Source organism: Lachnellula hyalina (genome assembly GCF_007821495.1).
Source record: "Lachnellula hyalina strain CBS 185.66 chromosome Unknown contig00033, whole genome shotgun sequence".
In the NCBI taxonomy this organism is placed as follows: Eukaryota; Fungi; Ascomycota; class Leotiomycetes; order Helotiales; family Lachnaceae; genus Lachnellula; species Lachnellula hyalina.
This window is the reverse complement of record NW_022157147.1, coordinates 195046-215925: the sequence shown is the minus strand read 5'-3', so window position 1 is coordinate 215925 and position 20880 is coordinate 195046. Positions and strand designations below refer to the sequence as shown.

Below are 20880 nucleotides of genomic sequence, written 5' to 3'. Positions count from 1 at the left end.
TCTGCCCTATACAACGAGGCTCCCTCAGTCGCACTACCTTAGCCTTTCCTGTCGTGAGGCATATTTTTCAAACGAACTTTTATATGATTTTGTTAGTGCTTTCCGCTTACTCGGGACTCATCTCAGAAGAGCGTCTTCCATATAAGCCAATGCATCAGCTTTGAATCAACTTTATTCTTGGAATTAAACCAACCTGTTCACTCCCAACTTTTCACCACTGTTTTCAGTTTCAGCTTCCAAGACCCCTTACCAGTCTTGTGTGAGTCAAAATTCTTGCAGTCACCAATGCCTTCGATGACAGAAGCTGTTTATTCGATTCAACCGAGCCGTACCCTGCATAACCCTCCAGACCTCACTCCTTATAGTGCTGTATGTTTTCAGATATGTTGTTCTGTTACTCAAACACAACGTTCACGAAAAGCTCTGACTTCCAATAGGTCTCATCATTCAATTTACCAGTCCATTACGACGCATCTCTCATCACACCGATCTCCATGTCTGACTCAACTCCCAAAACAAGGCCTTCACCCACAATGAGAGACAAGCGCATCAAGTTGTCTCCCACTAGCGAGTCACCCACTTTCCACCTTTTTAGTGACGATGAGGACTTTGGCCACTCCAAATTTAATCCACCGATGAAGCATAAAGACTCGCTACAAGTCTTCTCGCCGGAAAACTCATTTCCATTGTCACCACTTGTGTGTCCAGAGCCGTTTTGGGGCTCCTATGGTGTTTCTGCACCTCTTTCCGCTGTAACTTCGAACTCATCTCCAGCAATGCTCGCGAGCCCAAACCATAACTCGGCAAGTAGCATCAGTAACGATAGTCATCACTCTCGTCAACCCACCCCGTCTCACAATAACCATACCTACGGCGCTCATAACTCCGCCCCTATTCTTATAGCACCAAATCCGGTAACTCTCCGTGGAGCTGTCAAGCAGGAGAACGGCCCCTACAGACAAAACTCGCTGCAATCCGATGTGTCTACTCCTCGTTCACAGGGACCCACTCAAGTAACATTCATTGATTCCATGAGCAGCCTCGGATCATCAGGAAGTGGTGAAAGGAAGAGGAAAAGCCCCGAAGCCGGATTCGAGGACGAGTTCTTGAGCTCTGATGATCTCACTTATGAGGAGCATCTTCTTCTACAGCTTACGGAGCAGGACCAGCTTCCATGGAAGGAGGTCGCTGTGCGATTCAACGAAAAGACCGACAAACAGATGAAAGTCCCAGCATTGCAAATGCGAAAAAAGAGACTCATCGAGCGACTAAGGGTATGGACAGACAATGAGGTACCAGAACGCCATTATTCAGCCCGTTGTTCTCCACCTACCGGCATGCATCGATCACATGCTAATGCTTCTGCAGGAGCGAGCTCTGATTATGGCCTGGGAGCAGTACGAGAGATCGAAGTGGGACGCAATCGCCCAGGGAATGCTCAAACATGGATGTACTGAGAAGTGGACGAGGGAAGCCGTACAGAAGAAATGGAATGAAATGCATCACGATGAAATTTCATACCTCTCTGGGTACGAGCGGAAGAGGAGACACCAACGAGTATATTCAGAGGAGACGAATAGTGTGGCTCACAGCTCATACGAAAACGATACCCGGCCGATGGCCGTCTCTACAGTTACCATGGATCAGGTTCGAAGCAGAACAGCGAGTGATACTAGTTATCAGATGCAATTTCACCGACAGCAACAAGCGCATATGGTTTTTGAAGAGCACCGTCTACAGCAGCGACAGGATGGCTCGACTTCTCAGACGTAGCGCAATTTTCACTCCTTTGGAAAAAGTACTTTGGGAGATGAGGCATATTTATCGTTCATTTTGTAAAGAAGTTGAGAATTCTGATTAGCATGTACTTGCATGGACGTGGCAAATGTTGATATGGGCAATCGCACCAAAATTTCAAGGATTTCTAGATAGCAGTCATAGGTACTGGATTTTACGCAGTGCGGATCCTGCCTTCACATTCCTTGTATAATTATTACTATATTCTCACGAGGCCTTCAATGAATCGAATCCATACACACATACATGCATGCATACATACATACGCTCAAGCGGGTATAACTACTATCCCCAAAAGCTTTGCCCATCCCAAAAACAAAAACGGTATCAAGCATACTGAGAGTGTCGTGTCGCAAAACATGCCACGCAGACACTCCATACTCGGCGCTTGTACATGAAGTGGCTCCCACGTCTCCAGCCTAGGTGTCCCCACGGTCGCAAGTGAAAGAAAGCACGTCAAGGATCTCTGATCTCTAACAAGCTCCATGTCAGATTCTAAACAACAATATAAACAAGTTAACGTAGCATTAGACCGTATGCCACGAGGTAACAGGGGTAATAAGACAAGCCGTGAAATATATATAATCTCACCCATGCCATCACACTATAACCTAAACCTCTTTCCGACACCCGCAACCTTAATCAATTACAGCACTGCGGGTGGCTAAGCATGGCATGCTTCGATTGTGTGCATTCCATTCCATGCAGGTCATCTAACGGTGTATGAGAGAATTGTGCAAGGACGGTGATACATCTGCTACTTACTATTCGTCGAATTACTGTATACGTACTCGGATCAATTCCCTCAGCCCTAGCAATCTATCTATCTCACTAAGCTTATTATTCTACGACTCCTTCTTACTTACAGTAGTCCCTCCAGGCCAATTAATTAACCCCACACGCAGGGATGTAATGCGGGGATTTCTTCCTTCCTCTTATACGAGCTGCCATAAAAAGCCCCCATGCCTAGCATCATCTAGGAACCATTCCGCAAGCTATGTTTATTCTTAGACTTCAAGAGATCAGAAACAGTACGGAGGAGAGATGCTTGCTTGTCATTTGCGGAATTAATCTTTCAACATAAACTAGGGAGGGTTCTTTCCTGTTCTCATGAGGCACAGTTAGTAACCTAGTTTATCGACATTGCCCTGTCTGCCCCCCCCTCTAGCTCAGCCGAACCACGAGCCTCTATTGTCCTGATGCAGGGATCACGAAGCATGCTTGTTTCCACCTCCAGTTTCATGAACCGAAATACTACAGTACTGTAGCAAGGATATTGTTTCCTGTCCTAGTCCTGGTGCTAATGCTGGGAAGCACGAGGTCTGTGCCGCACGCTCAGCTGCTCAACATACTGAAGGGTTTATTGATCCTTCTCGTAGGGCAGACGGAAGCACCTTCGTAAAAGCAAGCATTGATCGTCGAGGGAAAAACCCACGCATATGCTCATTTTAGATACATCGGTATATCTATCGAAGGAATCAAATCCTCCCTTCCCTATCATTCCGGTCTTGCGCAAGCACCCTTACTTATACCCTGTACGTAGGTTGTCATTAATATAATATCCCAGGAGCCACAAGCAACGGTTGAGTAAAACAAGGATTATTGCTGCTTCTGATCTGGAAGGAGGGCGCATGTGTCGAAACCCGCTGATTGGCAGGGGCTTACGAGGTAATGTTTAGAGTTCCTAGGTAAGCTTTATTTAGAATTTGAAATAGCCAAGCACTTAACACCATGCTTATTCTACCTTAATTTACCAATGGACTGGGAGCGTAGCAGATCACTTGACTTCTGTCAAGATGCCTTTGCTCACTGCGGATATAACGTCTCGTGCAGAGCTATTTAAATCCATCACTTTACTTTACCTCAGTTCCCTGCGAGAGCTCTGTAATCCCATGCCTTGAAGATTCTCGACTTCCTGAAGGAGGAGGAATGGTGTCCTGGCCGGTTTTTCCGGGCTTTGGGCAATGATGCTACGTTCTAGTCTGATGCGCGGTTATTGCACGAGCTGGCCATAGGGCGGGGATTGGAAGGTGATGGGAAAGCATCGCACGGCATAAGGGCAAACATTAGGCGCTGGCATGGAGATATCTGTTAACCAGTGGGAAGACAGGTTAATGATAGGTGGTTGCGGCCTTTTACATGAAGTGCAGTAGTCTTGCAATTGCCAATGAAGAATTAGTGGCAGAAGAAGTCACCCACTCCGCATCTGTGGAACTGAGCACTGGAACATGTCATCGTTTGGTGGAGTTTTTTTGGATAGGTGGATTGAGTAGGACATTGGGAAGACTACTGGTAGGTAGTGAAGTTGGCCCGCTCTATTTATTTTGTAAAAATGGGAAGTGCCGAAGCCCCCCTCCTCCGTAAGCGCGAAGGTCGAGTTCCAAGGAAAAGATTGAAGACATGAAGATCTCTTCGCAATATTTCCCCATGATGAAAAGGTAGTCGAGCCCGTCATGTTAGAAGATGGTTCTCCTAGAGATCTAGAGATTAGAAGTTGGCTGTTGAGGTAAGGGGTGAAGGCAGCCACTAGCCAACGTCCAACACAAGAAAGTGTTGGGTCAACAGGCTGCAACGCGAGCTTGAATTCTAGATAATAGGAACAAATCGTTATAAATGTAATGAACCATTGCTTAAAATCTTCTGAAGCCTACTCGAGGCAGCAATCGTGTCTGTTTTCGCTGCCTTGCTCGAGCTGCTCTTCACTGCATTCGGCTCTTGCCCGTGAAAACTGCAAATTTTTCACGGGCGCACCCCGACCATCATAAGGCACTCCTTAGTGATCGCGAACTATGCGGTAGCTATCGAAAAGGTTGAGGAGCCCCTCCCTCGTACGAAATGCGCTTTGCATGGACTCTAAGGGTTCGCATAGGCGGTCCACGATTAATACTTGTCACTTGATGTCGAGACTATCAATATTGGGTGTATAGCTACAGTCAGCTCCAAGGTTGCCCATTGTGGCTATTGTACATCGTTCTTTTCAGCATAAGACAACCCAGGGAGAACACAGCTCTCGATATGCCAAGGTATCAAAGTCCTCTCCTTCTATTAAATTAGCAACGCAAGCTGTCCAGGCCTCGAAGACAACCATCACTGACACCTCTGTCGCACATATAGGTAAACGGTACTCCTTCCTTCTCAACTAGCTATACGTTGTTGTCTTCCATCCATCCAATTCCAATTCAACATTCGAAAGCAGCGTCCAGATCCCTCTTATCCACTTTCGAAGTCGAAGACCCCCACAATGGCGATCATACGAGACCATGTCTACTGAAACATTATCGAGCAACGCCCCTTTGTATCATCTCTTAGGACATTACTATATGCCGCCAATAAATTGTTATAATCTTTCGCTCGTTTCTCTTGGCAAGATGGTGTAGAGTCGCTACATGTCGATTTTGTAGCCAAGGGTATAAAGAGGAAGGATTACATACGGTGTGATTGCTCGGGTTGGACTGATGTTATTGCGTTGGTCACAATAGCTGTGATGGAATGATATTTACATGGAGAAGAAAGCCCTTAGCTATAGCTGAAACACCCAGGAAAGATGCTAGCTGGGTTAAACTATCGGGGGACATTCGGAATTTCTTTTGACTGTATTAGTTCTACAGGCTTGCTTACTGATTTATTGCAATTGCAATACGTCCACATCGGTCCTGTCGGATGTGCCGAGAGCGAGCAGACAGAAAATAAGCTATGCACTTTAAACTCTTCTGGTTGATAAGTTCAATTTCGTATAAAGTCCTTAGCTGGATTAGCATATCATTAGCTTCTCTTCAGTTTTCTTATATATCAAGAATTATGACCGGAGGTTACAACAGAAAGAAATATCTTCTATCTATACTGTCTTGCTTACTTGTGTATTCGGTATTTCAGATAGTTCTTTGCTAGTCAACTTACTAATAAGCATGTTATATGCCTTAGTAAGCTTAGAGCCAAGTAGACCTTTGCTTAATTATCTGGTTGCTTTATCGTTGTTGGTATCACAAGGTGATGATTTTACTATGATTGTATATCCGTAAGTTATAGTCTTAGAGGTTGCATTAGTTATTTATTAGCTAGCTAAGATAGTAGTTATATACTAATAAGCTTATTACTAGTGCTTAAGTTAGCTAGTGCTAAGTTATATGACTAGAAAGACTTAGTTATATTTCCCTATATACTAGTAAGCTTTCTAAGTCTAATAACTATCTACTACTATTAATATAGTATAGGCATGTTTTGCCGTGATACTCACTTTTGCTACGTCTGATTTTGAGGCACGACGCCTCCCTCAAAACCAGTTCCCACCTGATAATTAGGTGTGAGAGTCAATCTAGTATGGCTAAGTTCCGCCTACATTGCATGTGCATGATTCATATAAGACATCGACAATGACTTGGAACTAATACAGAACATAACGGGGAAGAGATACTATATGTGAGTTTTAGTAGGATCAAGTGATGGTTTCCATGTGGTTGCGAGATTTGGACTAGCTTATGATTACTCTCTCTGCTTTTGGGCATGCCACAAGCTTTAATTTATTTGTAAACCTAATAAGACAGTCTATCAGCAGCGCTAGCGTCTGAAATGGTAGAGTCGAGTTAAGTTGGGGTTGATACCCAAATCCAATTAAGCTCTAAAATTGCTTACTTGACTTCTGTATATCTAAGTAATTTCAATATACTCAAGTACACTATACACTAAAGACTGTGTACTAAAGTTATTTGTTTTTGCATATACTATTTATCGTCATCAAGAGTATAAGTGGTAAGTCTTGCATCTTCCCCTTCGAAAGAAACCACTTGACTACGTGCTTTAAACAAGAATACACCGGCAGTCCTCAACTCTAACTTCCAAGCCTCTTAACCCATCACCAGGAATATCAAAGCCTTCTATCAATCAGTCAAAGCAGTCATTCTTGATCTTCCAGGCCAAGGGTGTAACGACACATCAGAATGTGTCGCATTTCAAGTCCACAACCGCGAACAAAATGGACACCTCAAGTGCGAAACCACCGTAAGCATACGTGCCGGAATATATATATATCTCGAAGCGTATCCTACATCTAAAAGGTTTCATCTGAACAATGCCAATCATTATCAAAATCAGCACTTTCTCAGTCGTCGTCACATCGCATCTTAAATACCCTCGGACCCGACCAAATCACCGAACATTTATCTCCGAATAAGCCGAGATGCGTTGCATTGCAACACAACACGCGGCTCGATGAATCACAACCTTTACATTACTCCGCCGGCCGAGGGTGGTAAGTACCTGTCCAGTTGCCTAGAGTAAGAGTCGGACTTGTTTGTCTACTCTAGTATATAAGTAATTCTAATTATTCCATATTTCCAATTAATTCTCAAGGCATCTCTGTCGCATTCCTGAAATTATTTCAAAAGTTTAGATTACGAACGCATCGAAAATCAATTAGAAGTTCAAGAACTGTTACAGTACCACATACCTACGAAACAGAGCTCTCATCTCAGCGAAAATGAACTCAAGTTCCAGCCCCAGTTCACCACACAACCATGCAGCTGGTGGTGCGATGGGCGGGCGCTGGTTTTGTTGCCATGTAAGTACCCCTCTCCTACCTTTCATCCCCTACCCTCCCCTCCATCTCCCCCTTCCCATTTTGCCATATCGAAGTTCGGACTAACGAAAATAAATAAACAGTGCAGAATAGCGCACAACCCACCAGGAACCGTGGCCTGCAACAACAAATATTGCAGTCACGCTTGGTGTGGGGGCTGTATTCCACCGAATGAGACTTGTGAGCAAGCGAAGGGGGGTTATTGATGATGAGGGAGTTTTGTGCGTGTATGATCATCGACTGAGCGGTTTGAGCGGGACTAGACTGAAGTTTGGGAATTTTGAACATGCATAGACTTTTCGGATCGGGTGGGAAGGACGGCCGGTTGGGAAACTCGACTTCGGGAGTATTGGCGTTTGTACAGGAAAGAGCGGCTGAGGATTTTGAAGATCCCGCGGGATTTGGATGGGGAGTTTTTGAGATACATAAGGATACCCCACTACATTTGAAGCTTTGGGCAGTCTGGATTTTTACCTAGAATAATAGTACCACCCCTTTCTATCAAGTCTAAAGATCAGCCAGTGTTTACAAACCTCTTTAAACATCATGATCATCATCACTACCACTGATCTCCGGCTCACTCTCCCCTCCACCACCTTCATGAACCATAGCATCCAACCCATCTGTCTGTTGCCCCAACAGCGGCGCTCTTTCCTCTTTTGGTGTCAAAAAGTGCCCATAAACACTAATTCCCAGTGTACTTAGCCCATGCACCATCGTGCTCCCAAGCACTGTAGCGCAGATAACCGGCCAGACCAAGAAAACTGCCTCTTCTCTCCCCGTGAGCGGGAACGTTCCTTTCCCCGGTTTTTTATGTGGGACTCCTGTTCCAGTCTCCAACTCGGCGCGAGCTTCCATGGCTAGGAACAGTGCACCGACACCCATGGGTCCGAAATGTCCGCAAAACAAAGCTTCTCGGAAAGTCCTGACATCTGGGATAAAGCGATGTATGGCAATAACAATGGGGATACGGCGAAATAGGAGAACGAGGATGACGAAAAGACAAAGCTGCCAGATGCCACAATTCGGAGTTACATCCCGAGGTTTGAAATCCCTGAAGGGAATAATAGTGCCAAAGAAGACGAACATGCTGGAGTTGAGTACCATGTCCAATATCGTTGGGAATGGCAATGATTCCGTCTTTTTTGAAAACCAGCCATCATGGGCAAACCCAACACCGGCACCAAAAGCTATGAGAAAATCGTCCGACCCGAGTATGGAGCCCACGCCTACACATAGGATGGCAAGTAGTAGGTAGAAGACGACAAAGGCGGGCTGGGAGATGTATTTCCTGCTGTCGGAGAAGCGAAGGAGTTTGTTAGCGCAATTGCCGATAATTAAACCTAGGATGAGGCCAAATGCGCATTGCCATAGTATTGTGATGAGGAACCATTGCTCAATTACTTTCCCTGCACTAGCGAATTTGAGGACCATGATCCCGGTGTATAAGAATGGGAAGGAGACACCGTCGTTACAAGCTGACTCGGCGGCGAGGAGATGCTTCAATCGTTTTGGGACTCTTTTGCTGAATCTCGATTGGGCCAATACACTTGCTGCAAGAACTGGATCGGTGGGTGATAGACAGGCTCCGATTATCAAGGCAGTAGCAACGCCGGTCTTGAATATCAGGTATGCGAACAAGGAAGTGATGACCCAAGAGCAGAACATGACAGGCCCAAGGAAATACAAAACTGATTTCCAATGCCTCCAGAAATAATGCTTCGGCAGCTCAATTCCAACCGCGAAACACTGTATGCCGACAATAACTCGGGTGAGCTCCTGTACCATTCCGTCGTCCATACCCCAGCGATCGGGTGTAATTAGATCGAAGGCATATGGACCAAGTAAGATGCCAAAGGTGACCGCAAGTGGAGGCTCAGAGATGTGTAGGTTGTCTTTGATGAACTGGGAGAAGAGGGCGTATACGAGAAGGAACGACGAGAAGGTTAGATAGGCCACATGAGGAGTTGTGGGCTCGAGTTGATCCCACATGATTAGCGGGTGGCGGGATTCTTCTTGGCAGGGGTAGCGAGGTGAGACTTGTGAATAGTACAAATTATTTCATACGTTTTCCACGAGTGAAGCCGTTCTTTCTTTCTCTTTCGAGTAGTATAAAAAAGGCAAGCTAGCTCTGACTCTGGTGTTCAGAAAGCTCAAGGTCATGATGTCATGATGGTCACCTGACGTAAAAGTTTGCTGAAACGACTCATTTAGGGGTTTCACTATACGGAGGTAATGTGGGGTGGAATGTTTTGTAGGCTGGGAGACGGCGAAGTATGCCAGAATCCGGAGTGGTGGTGGATATTCGCTATGAAAATGCCAACGCGGGACCCTTGACCCGACACGATATATTGCAATATTCATTCACCATTGTAATGCTGTGCCAACCACTTGATAGCAAGGACAGGCTAAAATCCAGAAATTGGAAAATATCATATCATATCATCATTCATCATCATCCTCCATGAAGCCTTCCTCTTCCTCGTCGTAAGCCTCGGTATCTCCCAGTTGAGAAGCATCATCTGACACAGAAGAGCCATCGCTATCGACAGAATTTTCTGTGCCCTCTTTAGATTTTTGATCTTCCTCCGGATGTGGTTCAATTTCGGCCATTTCACTTGGTTCATCCGAAAATCCGACTGTTTTTGAAGTAGTCGAAGGCTTGCTCACCTCCTCGATAACATCCCCAGTCCAAGGCTTGCATTCTTTGACATCTTCTCCGCACCTTAAACACGTCCATCCTTGCCCCTCTTCTGCCTCCAAGCGGCTGGCTAAGCATACGAAGCAGTATATACAGCCGCAAGGTATGGTCTCGTATGGATTCGTGATATCAGTTTGCGCAGAGCCAATAACTCCAGAAGCACCAGCAGCAGCCACAATCTCGGCTTCCGATGTGCTTGTAGAGTTTTGGTCCTGATAACATATGGCACATGTTCTTTCTGGCAGGAAAGCAAATTCTCCGGCTTTGACGTCGCTTTCATCCTCGCCATCACTGCGTATTACCGACTTGGTCTTTCGCCAAGCTCGTGCGAGCCATCGTCTCCATCTGCTTATACCAACAAGTGGTAAAACAAAGAGTAAGAACTCTGTGAAAGCATGCCAGACCAATTGTCGGTTCAGGTACTCGAATGACACTTCCCGGCTAACTTGACTGGTTGGGGGAGCCAGGCGTAGCCTCAATATCCTGTCTAGCAATGTCCGGTACCTTCCATTGACAAGGAATACCAAAAATGAAGCAAATGCCGCGGTGGAATGTATGGTCGATGTTATATCCGATAGTCGAGATAACCTTCGAAGCGTTGGACTTAGCTCGTCATAGCCATTATCGTTCTCCACCAACCAGTCTTCCCATCTCGTCCAAGCATATTTGCCTCCCACTGTAAACAACCCATATAACCCCTTCTGCCACTTAGAGGGCGAAACCAGAACCGCGCCTGGTTTCCTCGCATCCGTGAACCTCAAATTCTGCAACGCGGCGCCGTATGTTGCGTTATGATCCCATATCGTAAGTTTGAATAGTACAGCTCGCAGACCAAGCATAATCTCTGCAGACCAGTCATCTTGGAGATGCGATCCAAAATACTTCAAAGCTTCCCCCACCTGCCCCTTCAGCAAATCAAGAAGCTCCTCATCCAAGAGCTCCGTATCCACCTGTCCAACCCTGAAAGCAGGGCGAGTGCCTTCTCTACCTCTTATGCTATCCCATGCCGTCAATCCAGGTTGACCGAGACGTGAAAAGGGATATGGTAGGCGCCTCAGCTGCTGTGCGGCTCGTGAAGCTTCTTGTTGGGCAGCAATTCGGGATTGCGCTTCTCGTTCTCGTGCCTGTCTCCGCACAGCAAGCCGCTGCTGTGCCAGGGCGAAGTCGTTAGACATCGTCAATGGAGCATTGGAGGTATTGAGTGCTGTTACTCTCGTTCTTGCAGCAAGTAACACGAGTATTCGGATCTCACGCCATCAGGCCATGTTCATGGGGAGAAGGCTGAAGAGCCGAGGCTTTGAAATAGTGCCGATTTAGACTATATTTACACGTGACTCTACCACCAGATTTTGAACTTGCTCTGTGGAGGTAGGTATAATAGCAGCCTACATTATTTGTAAGCATCTTTTGTATCTAAATATGTAGAAACTAAATATCTGCATATAGCTAAGTCGGCCAATTCGTTGTCCCAGTAAGTGAAATCCTTACACGGAGGTACCGGGTTTAAACTGCGAAATTGTTCAATAAAACAGGGTACGAACTTAATGACTACTAGGATTATACTTATCACTGTTACAATATAGAGTAAGCTCTCGTAGACACCTGGGAAAGGCACCTAAGTAAGTCTATTTTTAGCGTCGAAATGCATTCCAAAAGCAGCATAGCACTATATGCAGCGAGGGCTAAGTAAACAGAGCTCGGCCAAACAGAACTGAGATGTATCTTGAATGATCCTAAAGATTGCATAAAACCACTCGAGACTTCCCATATTCGTGAGTTATTGCGGACTTTGCAACGGTGTTTCTTTATCTCCTGTCGAGTTTTGTGGGAATGTGCTGCTGTGCATTGCCACAAACCCCAACGTAGAGCGCGACAGGAGATATATAAATACTTATAAAATCCTGATAGAACCTATGAGTTCGCCAATACTATGCATTAATATGTTCATTCCAAATCTCACATTATGGCAACCACATTTACCACTCCAAAAAAGCAGCTCACCTTCCTTATCACAGGTTGTTCCTCCGGTTTTGGGCTATCTCTCGTCGGTTTAGCACAAGCTGGCGGACACACCGTTATTGCTACCTCGCGCAATCCTTCGAAGACTCCTGAACTTGTGAAAGAGGTCGAGATCAAGGGCGGTAAATGGATTCAGCTAGATGTTGACAGCCCTGACAGCTCAAAGGTCATCGAGGAGCTTGAAAGCTCAGGCCAAGAGATTGAGTACTTCACTTCCCTTCAAACCCTAAATATATGTCGTAGGAACTAGGAACTAGGAACGAAGAAGCCTTGAATTGCTCCCATGCCAACCCTAGACTCTAGGAAGTTGAAAAGTAGATGAATGCTGATGATACACAAAGCGTTCTAGTCAATAATGCCGGCTTTTCAATATTTGCGACCGTCGAGACCTCCACCGAAGAGGAAATCCGTTCTCAGATGGAGACGATGTATTTTGGTCCTCTGCGTCTCATCAAAGCAGTATTGCCATACATGCGCCAGCGCCGCTTCGGCATAATCGTCAGCATGAGCAGTGGAGCGTCCCTTTCAGGCGCACCGACCATGGGTCCTTATGCCGGAGCAAAAGCTGGACTTGATGGTATTCTTCACTTTCCTAGACCTATTTTACTGTTCTCCGCTAACTGCTCTAAACGCAGGAATGACCAAAGTCCTGGCCAAAGAGGTTGCCGCATACAACATCCGAACCCTGACTGTGGTCCTCGGCACCTTCAACACTAGCCTGGGCCTGAACGCAATCTTTGGAAAGATCCCTCTTCCAGAAGATTATAAGCAGACAACGGCAGAAAACATGATCACTTGGTTGAAGACTGGCAAAGTTCCGATCAACGGTGACAAGGACAAAGCAATGAAAGCCGTTTATGATGTTGTGGTGGGTCAGGGTATCGGTTCTGGGAAAGAAGCTGAGCCACTTCTGCTCTTAGGTAGCGACATGGTTCCTAGGGCCAAACTTGTGCAGGACACACTTGCGCACAGCTTGGAGGTATTTGGGAGTTTCACTAACGGTGTCAACATCGATAAGTGATTAACAGCCATGTTGAATGAGGGAATCCAAGTTGAGATTAGTTTACACGTGACCATCTTACTATTTTCAGCCAAAGCTTGATTCATCTTCAACTCTGTCAAATCCGTCCCCCCATCCCATCAAGCCACTCCAGTCTCGATCCCATCCTTCAACTTCTTTGATCACCTGCAGTATTTTTCGCCTTTCACATATTCGGAATCCATTAGTAATTGGGAAAGTATGAGTAATATGCATGCTACCGTCAGCTGCAGGTTGCTGACATGCCAGCTACAGTATCCATCAATCAGAACGCCGTATTCTAGAAACACCTCAGCACGGCCAATATTGCTTCAAGTTTCTCGGCCCATTGCTACTAGGGCGCATTTAGATTGTTTAGATTCGCCAGCTTTTTCTTGCACTTGTCTGGCCTACAAAATTTCCCTTTTCTATCTGGCGTCAGGTTTCGTCCGTCATGTTTCGCCCGTCTTTTGACCGTCAGCCGTATCCGCTTTCAAAGTTCTCGCCAAGTGCCGCTTGTTTTGCTATTCAGAAACATCATCTTCAAGTCCTATCCTCTCACTCCTCAAGGTGCCTATCCAGCGGGAGCTATCCTTGCAAGACCTGGTATAAGGAGACGAAATGCAGCCCATTTCCCCAGGCACACACCCCTATCCCCGTGCGAGCTCACACACCCCTCTCTCCACAATCTTAAGCATCCTTTGCACGACCTATCTGCGGTCCGCCAGACTTTCTTGTTTCTGAAAGGCTGAGCCACTAGAGCCAACAGCCGAAAATGCTACAATCCATATTTTAAGAAGCATCTTGTATCGAGAGCCCTGGCCGCGGTCCAAGGTTAGAGGATCTGATACACTCCTGTGTTTCCGCATGGGAACGATCCCCCTATACTGCTGCTATAATTTACTTTCATTCCTGATGGATGAGATAGATTTAGTCAAAATCTTACCATCATTAATTCGGCACTAGGTAATAACTGTTTCAATTTAGACTTCAGTAGTACATCAAGCAACTCGACAGTGTCGAGTCGACACTCTGTGCACTATGCGAGTACAGCGGACGTCCGGGTATATTGCGGCATCTTTCCTCGGAGTTGAAATGTTTGAATCCTATCTGCACGGAGACTCGTGGAGATTCGATTCACGGCATCATGCAGGTATTCTAATCAAGTCAGCCGGTGGATGACTGCTTCCAGAATACGGCCTCGGCTAGATCAAATGATTATACAGCATTGGTTTACCTTCTCGTATGTACTGTACATCGTATCTCTGCTCTCAGCCAATGCAACCCTGGTCTCGAGTTTTCTTACATTGCAACCCATCAAATGAATTTTCGCTGCCGAATGCTTTGTTCCTATACTCTAACGATTTGATCTTATGATTGGGATGAAATCTGCATCCTAACGTCGGCCGAACCCCCAGTTTCAGTGCCGAAATACTAGCGTGGCAGATGGGGCTTCTTGCATAACTTACCAATCAAACTCAAGGCCTATGTCTTAAAAGCTTCTTTCCTGTCTTGGGTGTAATGCTCAGCACTAACAGTTTATGCTTAGATGTCTAGGGCTGGCGTGCAGTGTGGTGGCGTCCAACTATCTCGGAAGTCTTCCAGTCACGGGTGTCCCTGCTGTGACGGACTCTTCTAAGAAAGTTTCAGCGGTACAACTATCTTAACTCTATACTGAGTACAGTGGGTCAGGACTCAGGGGCACTAGTGAAGTGGATAGAGAACAGCTTATTTTCTCAAGTCAGCTATTTCTGCTGCCATCCATCTGCTGACATATCCTATGCTGACGGAAAGGCTGACACCTGGAAAACGGCGGACCAAGTTCGCTTCCTTTTTGGCTCTAGTGCTGTAACCTCCGCCTCCCCTGGTCCATTATACATGGCAGCCACTATCTAAATCAATCCCGATTCCACTATTTCTTGATCACTTCCCAAATTCTGCAGAATTTAAAACTACCTTTCCCATCATTTCAGAAGTTCGCCGTCTTGAATACGGAGTACCCGATTCGGCACTCAAAGAATCATACGATCTACCGCCTCGATAATCTTCAATGGATAATCCCATGAGCCAAAATACTTATGAAAGGCAATTACCGCGTGACGGCGAGCAGAATATGTCGATGTTCTTTGACTTTGGGACGGCTCAGGAGCTAGGAGACTTCCAACCATCAACGACAACACAAAATCAAGAGACAGCATCAAGGGGAGGTATACGAGTGTCGTTGGCATGTATCCCAGTGAGTCAAAACTGAATCCCTTATAAGCATGTTGACTAATCTGATGATAGTGTCGAAGTCGCCATGTCAAATGCGGCGCTGAAATGCCCAACTGTAGCCGGTGTCTACAGGATGACAAGCCATGCTTCTATGCAAAATCACGAAGAGGGATGCGAGATCGAAACGCTCCACGAAAGAAGTCCCCCCAGGGAGGTAAAGTCAGTCCAGTTCTCGGACCCCAGGTTTTTCGTGACCATAATGCCATGGGCTATGCTATTGGGACTTCTTCGAGCGGATCGTACACTGGTCTGTCATCTGAGACTTCCCTAAGCCCTGCAAGCTCTTCTTTAAAGTCGGCGAGCCCAGCAAGGCTAATCGACTTATATTACAAGTAATCATCTCGAAAATAGTACAATACAGCAAGTACTAACTTCAGAACAGTTTCTTTTACAAGGCTCATCCATTCGTGCTACCTCGTTATTATTTCTTCAGCCGACTCGAAAATGACCCAGAATCTCTAAAACATTTACGAGCCGTGATACAGTACATCGGCTCACTGTACGCACCTGATATACCATCCGCTGAGCATAAAGAGCTTGCCTTAAGCCAGCTAGATCTACCCAATATGCCACCAAATGGGTTCACAGTGCAAACCTTGCTTCTAATAGCAATTGTGTTTCACTGTGATGATGAGATGGATCGCGCTCGTGAGGTCTTAGATCGAGCTATATATCTGGCACTGGAACTGAGGATGAACTCGCGTGAATTTGCAAATATTGAGCGAGATCCTGTGTTAGCTGAGAGTTGGAGAAGGACGTACTGGGGACTTTTTGTTACTGATTCTATGATTGCCGGGATAACACGCGCGCCTAGTTTCATGTGAGCTAATTGGCAATTCCAAGAGAGTATCCTTTGGCATTTACTGATTGTCCAAAGACTATATGCCGTGACCGCGGATGTTGAATTGCCTTGTGAACATCATGACTAGGCCTCCGGCGTATGTAACTTCTAATCCCGAATCCTTCTCGTGTGAGGATTGACAGTATGTTAGGTCATCCCCCGTGCGAGGACATTTGCCGAATACGATGATCGGGATTTCGAGGACGAAACACCAATCTTCAGCTCTTTCACCTACCTCGTTGATCTCTGCCGCATTTTTGGCAGCCTGCTCAACCTTGATCAACTCTCTATGAAAGACCGAGAATTAGCTGTTGCGAACGCTGATGCTATGCTTGTAAATTGGAAGCTGCATCTTCCTCCCGAGAAGCGCGGCGTCATCGATAAAGACGAGCAAGTCGATGAACTTCTCTTCCAGGCTCAAGGTCTTCTTCAAGTGTAAGTTCCCACTCTTGTCTCCATCCCCCTCTTTTTTCTTCGCTTTAACCTTAGACATTCTCCCAAAAGTCTGGGTATCTGGCAAGGGATTACGCTGTGAAGATCTCACTCATCTTGAGCAATTAGGCCGATATTCGAGCAAGGATATGAATGGCTCTTACTGTAATCTCAGCCCAGACTAACACCATCTAGTCTCCTAATATTCATTCACCGCCCCCTCTCTCGCCTCGCCCACTCCCCCATCGAGAAAATATCCCGCTGTGCCCCACCCCCCTCCTCTCTCACTTCACCCCCAAATCCCCGAACCCTCTGGCTGCACACCCGCAAGACCATCCTCGCAGCCGAGACCGCCATCGACCTCCTGGCCCTCCCGTGCCCACTACTGAACCACACTCCCCTCTCAGCCTGCAGCTTCACACTGACAACACTTGCCTGTCTCTCGGCGTGTTGCTATGTACTGGAAGGTCAGGAGTGGTTGCGGATGAGGGATCGGGTACGGTTGGGGCTGGGCGGCTTGAAAGCGTTTGGTGAGGTTTGGGGGACTAGCAGGCGGACTGAGGGCGAGACGAAGAGGATTGCGCGGGCGGTTTTTGAGGCTGGAGGGACGGGCGAGGGTTCAAGCGGGATGTCGCCGGAGACAGGGCAGTTGGTGAATTCTGGGGATTCCGTGGAGCAGATTGGCTTTGGTGGTGCTGGTGACATGATGGGTGGAATGGAGATGGGGTGGGAGGATCTGAGGGAGATGGAGTATCTTGGCATGTTGGATAGGATGGGCCAGCAGGGCCAGAGTAGGTTTAGCATTTGAGGCTGCTGAGCATTAGTTGCTGTGAGACTTTGTGATTGAGCACGAGTAATGATGATCGGTCATGACAAACCTGGCTATAATCGATTGGAAGACTTAAGAATATCTGCTTTGGCGTTGACTGGGCACCAATATGTCAATAAACTAGGATTTGAATGCATTTCAATCTCAGCATTAATCATAATAATTTCATTAACTCAACGAAAAGGAGAAGTTCACCGGTAATTGCCCAGAATGACATCTCCCTCAGAAGTTCAAAAGTTCAAAAGAAGCTTCGATTTGAGGAGCAGCCTGTGAGGATATATACCCCTCCTCCCTCCCACCAACTTCGCCGATCAAGTGCGGCGGAAGTCTCAAGTCTGGAATACCCGAAGCCATACATGCACACTAGCACCCAAAGAAGTACCAAAAGACGAGTAGCACACTCTTACTGGTGCAAAACGTCGTATATTGAACCTATGAAACGAAGGGAATCAACTTTGAATACCCGATACCCGTCGGGTGAAGGCAAGAGCGCAAAGTTTACTGTATTAGGATGCCAGGGAGTAAAGTAGCGGCTGATTGGAATGAATGAAAGCCATTGCCTTGCGGGTCTCAAAAAGGAAAGATAGATGACCACAAACTTGATATAGTGTCGCACTGTAGCTGATGAGCCAAGGGCCATTCATTACAGTCAACAAAGTGAATATTCAGACGATCAATCATGGGATCGATATCATTAGCATGACTTTGTTTTCCCTCGAGCGCGACTACTCTCCATACACTCCACGGCTGTTCTGCAGCCTTTCCTCTGATCAAAAGCTCCCTCATTGGTCTTGGGATACCCCATTTTTGCAATGCTTAGGTAGTTAATTGATCTGTATCCTGACGGGACTTCTGTCACTTCTCAGCATGCGCAGTCCGTTCTGCCACCGTTACGAAGATAGGTTCCATTTGGTGGTGTTTTTGTTAATTGACAGGCCTGCAGCCAATCGAATAAATGTTCGACCCAGGCAGACTCTGCGCACCACCGAAGACAGCCAAGGGCGCTATTTAAATGCACGTGGTCGCTTAAAATAAGGGGCGAGGCAAGGAGCATTAAATTGGCAAAAGCAATAGGTCTCCTCTCGAGAACATGAGAACGCAGTGGTGAAGGGATTGAACCTCCGTACTAGACCATATTCTTAGAATTCAAACCGTCAGGTCCTTGCAGGCTAAGTTTGATTAGAGTTGTTCCGCCTAGTATGCGCGTATTATCTGCAACTATAATCATTCCTTGCCGAAGTTGATCCAACCGTTATTTTGATTGGTTAAACTAATATGGTGAGGTTCATCCGGGAAAGTGTATAACCGGTCAAAGTCAAAAAGTATGAATAGGAGCAGGTGACTTGTTTTATCCTATATGGACACTTCAAAGATGGGTAATTAACTGCCAAGAATATGGAGTAATGATGAATAAGAAGTAAGATCGAGTCCCAGAAGAATCAACAATTCTCGTCGATGGCTATGCTCGCAGCTTTAGGCAACTTCAGTAATATACGTGTGATAATCTCGTGAATAGACTGAAAGCGGCCAATTTAGTGCAGCTTTAGATACCACTCGGTTCCTCAAGGTCCGTTATCTTGCACTCTAGGTTTTCAAGTCTACCGATTTGAATTCACTTAAACTGCGTGTTGTTGCCTTAAAGATAATTTTCCTTCCATTTCGCAACCCTTCTTTCTTTATGAACCACATCTTACAAACTCAACCTCACGCTTTGAGGGGGGGATTTGCTTGATAGCACTCGCACAACGTGAATCATCTTCACGCTCGATCAATCGTTTGCTGTCCCTTACTGACTTCGTATGAATAGCTGCCGAATAGCTTTTGCTACCCTCAACTCCTAACGACGCAATGGCTGGCAACAAAGCAAAAAACAACGTCTCCAGAACCTCCGAGACTTCAAGTCATCTGAATAAGCCCGCTGGTCATCCCCAGGTGTTCTTTCACATCGAGACGGACCTTATTTCGCCACAACTCTCTGGCATTCCGCACGTCTTCTTGAACAGAGAACAATGCGAAGTCCGCACCAACAGATTCAGGTACATAACCAGGCTCATCAAGGACTTCCATCCAACAGGCATTCGCGCAGATTCCCATCCTTCTGGTGGATGGTATATCTACTTTCCGCCGGACACCTTCGGAAGGGTGAATGCTGGTCAATGCGCCAACTATCTCAATAACCTCAAAGCCCATACATTGGGGGTCAGTATGAAGGCTCAGTATGTCAGCCGTCTTGGAGAACGCGAGCCGCCAGATTCGCTGAGCAATCCTATCGGGGCGTCAACCATGCCAACGGATAAGCTAAGCGAGCTCCTGAATACAAAAACAAGAGAGGGAGAGGCAGGGTCAGAGGATCCAGCAAGCGAGCAACTTATCAGAGAGCTCGAGCTGTCCATATCCATCTCCAATATTGTACGTATCATTCCGATTAGCACCTCAAAACATACGGCTGACCTTGATTGTACAGCCTGCTACTACATCAAACTCCCATACATCATTTGGTTTACACACAGATGCCAGAACTATCGACAGCAATGCCCTAGCCCATCCTCCCTCGAGAACTAGCTCAACTTCAAGCATAAATAAAGATATCGAGGAATCTGCGAACACAATTGCGAGAGATGTTAGGATGAGCCAGCAAAGATCAGAATCCACCGAGAATCCTAAGTATGCAAGCGACGCAGATGCTAAAACAAGCCATTATTTACCACAGCAAGGAGAAGGTGCACGCTATTCAGATACAGAAGAGGCACAGTGACTAGTGGGACTACTGAACTTGGCGGTTGCACCAAAGACCAACAAGCGAAGGTCATCAATGGATGAGAGTCTCGGGTGGAGGAAAGAAACGAAAATTGATGAACGCCGCGAATGGCGAAGTGAGATCGGTGGTCATGTTTCCTGACTTTTCAGTCATTAAGAGAGCTGCAGGCTCAGTCGCAGCAGCTCTAGCCGTCGTGCTACGCCTCATATTACGCCCTATGAGCCGACTCGGTGGTGCTATCAAAGATATGCTCCTCTTTATGAATTGGAAAGTATCAATCTTAGCTCCCCTCGTACTTTCCTACCTCAAATCTACTAGTCCAGGTTTGTTATATCTTTTATGCGGCCTTGATTGCCCGAACTGACCCTTGCAAATTGGAATAGAGTGATACGGGACTCTTTTTGCCACAAGAACCCGACCGGAATGCAGAACTCATCGAGAGTGAAATGATTGATCCTTTCTTGGAGTTCCCCTACGCTTCATATATATTCTTGGCGGCGAAGTATTCTGCTGTCAGAGACTGTCTCTCACAAATCGCTGAGATCTGCACTCATGCGGAACTGCCTGAGCCGTACAAGGTCCGCGCTGATAAGAGCGGCTACTATCTCGTTTGTGAGGTCACTGGGAATCCTTTCAAGG

General features: G+C 46.4%; 5 protein-coding genes across 5 annotated transcripts; 3 read left to right on the top strand and 2 right to left on the bottom strand.

Moving 5' to 3' along the window:
- Positions 1–285: 285 nt before the first annotated feature.
- LHYA1_G003702 (uncharacterized protein) lies at positions 286–1773 on the top strand (the record flags this gene model as incomplete). The annotated part of the gene is made up of 3 exons (XM_031148671.1): positions 286–369; positions 438–1274; positions 1369–1773. 3 exons carry the CDS (start codon positions 286–288, stop codon positions 1771–1773), a joined length of 1326 nt encoding a protein of 441 aa, XP_031007081.1.
- A 6133-nt stretch (positions 1774–7906) lies between these two features.
- On the bottom strand, positions 7907–9361 carry SOD2_0 (Na(+)/H(+) antiporter; the record flags this gene model as incomplete). The annotated part of the gene is made up of 1 exon (XM_031148670.1): positions 7907–9361. The coding sequence occupies one exon, from the start codon at positions 9359–9361 to the stop codon at positions 7907–7909; it is 1455 nt and encodes a 484-aa protein (XP_031007084.1).
- A 453-nt stretch (positions 9362–9814) lies between these two features.
- On the bottom strand, positions 9815–11245 carry PEX2 (Peroxisomal biogenesis factor; the record flags this gene model as incomplete). The annotated part of the gene is made up of 1 exon (XM_031148669.1): positions 9815–11245. The coding sequence occupies one exon, from the start codon at positions 11243–11245 to the stop codon at positions 9815–9817; it is 1431 nt and encodes a 476-aa protein (XP_031007083.1).
- A 788-nt stretch (positions 11246–12033) lies between these two features.
- On the top strand, positions 12034–13110 carry yusZ (putative oxidoreductase; the record flags this gene model as incomplete). Its single annotated transcript, XM_031148668.1, has 3 exons — positions 12034–12328; positions 12439–12666; positions 12725–13110. 3 exons carry the CDS (start codon positions 12034–12036, stop codon positions 13108–13110), a joined length of 909 nt encoding a protein of 302 aa, XP_031007107.1.
- A 2047-nt stretch (positions 13111–15157) lies between these two features.
- On the top strand, positions 15158–17462 carry LHYA1_G003698 (uncharacterized protein; the record flags this gene model as incomplete). The annotated part of the gene is made up of 6 exons (XM_031148667.1): positions 15158–15343; positions 15394–15713; positions 15764–16201; positions 16311–16323; positions 16374–16657; positions 16850–17462. 6 exons carry the CDS (start codon positions 15158–15160, stop codon positions 17460–17462), a joined length of 1854 nt encoding a protein of 617 aa, XP_031007106.1.
- Positions 17463–20880: the final 3418 nt, after the last annotated feature.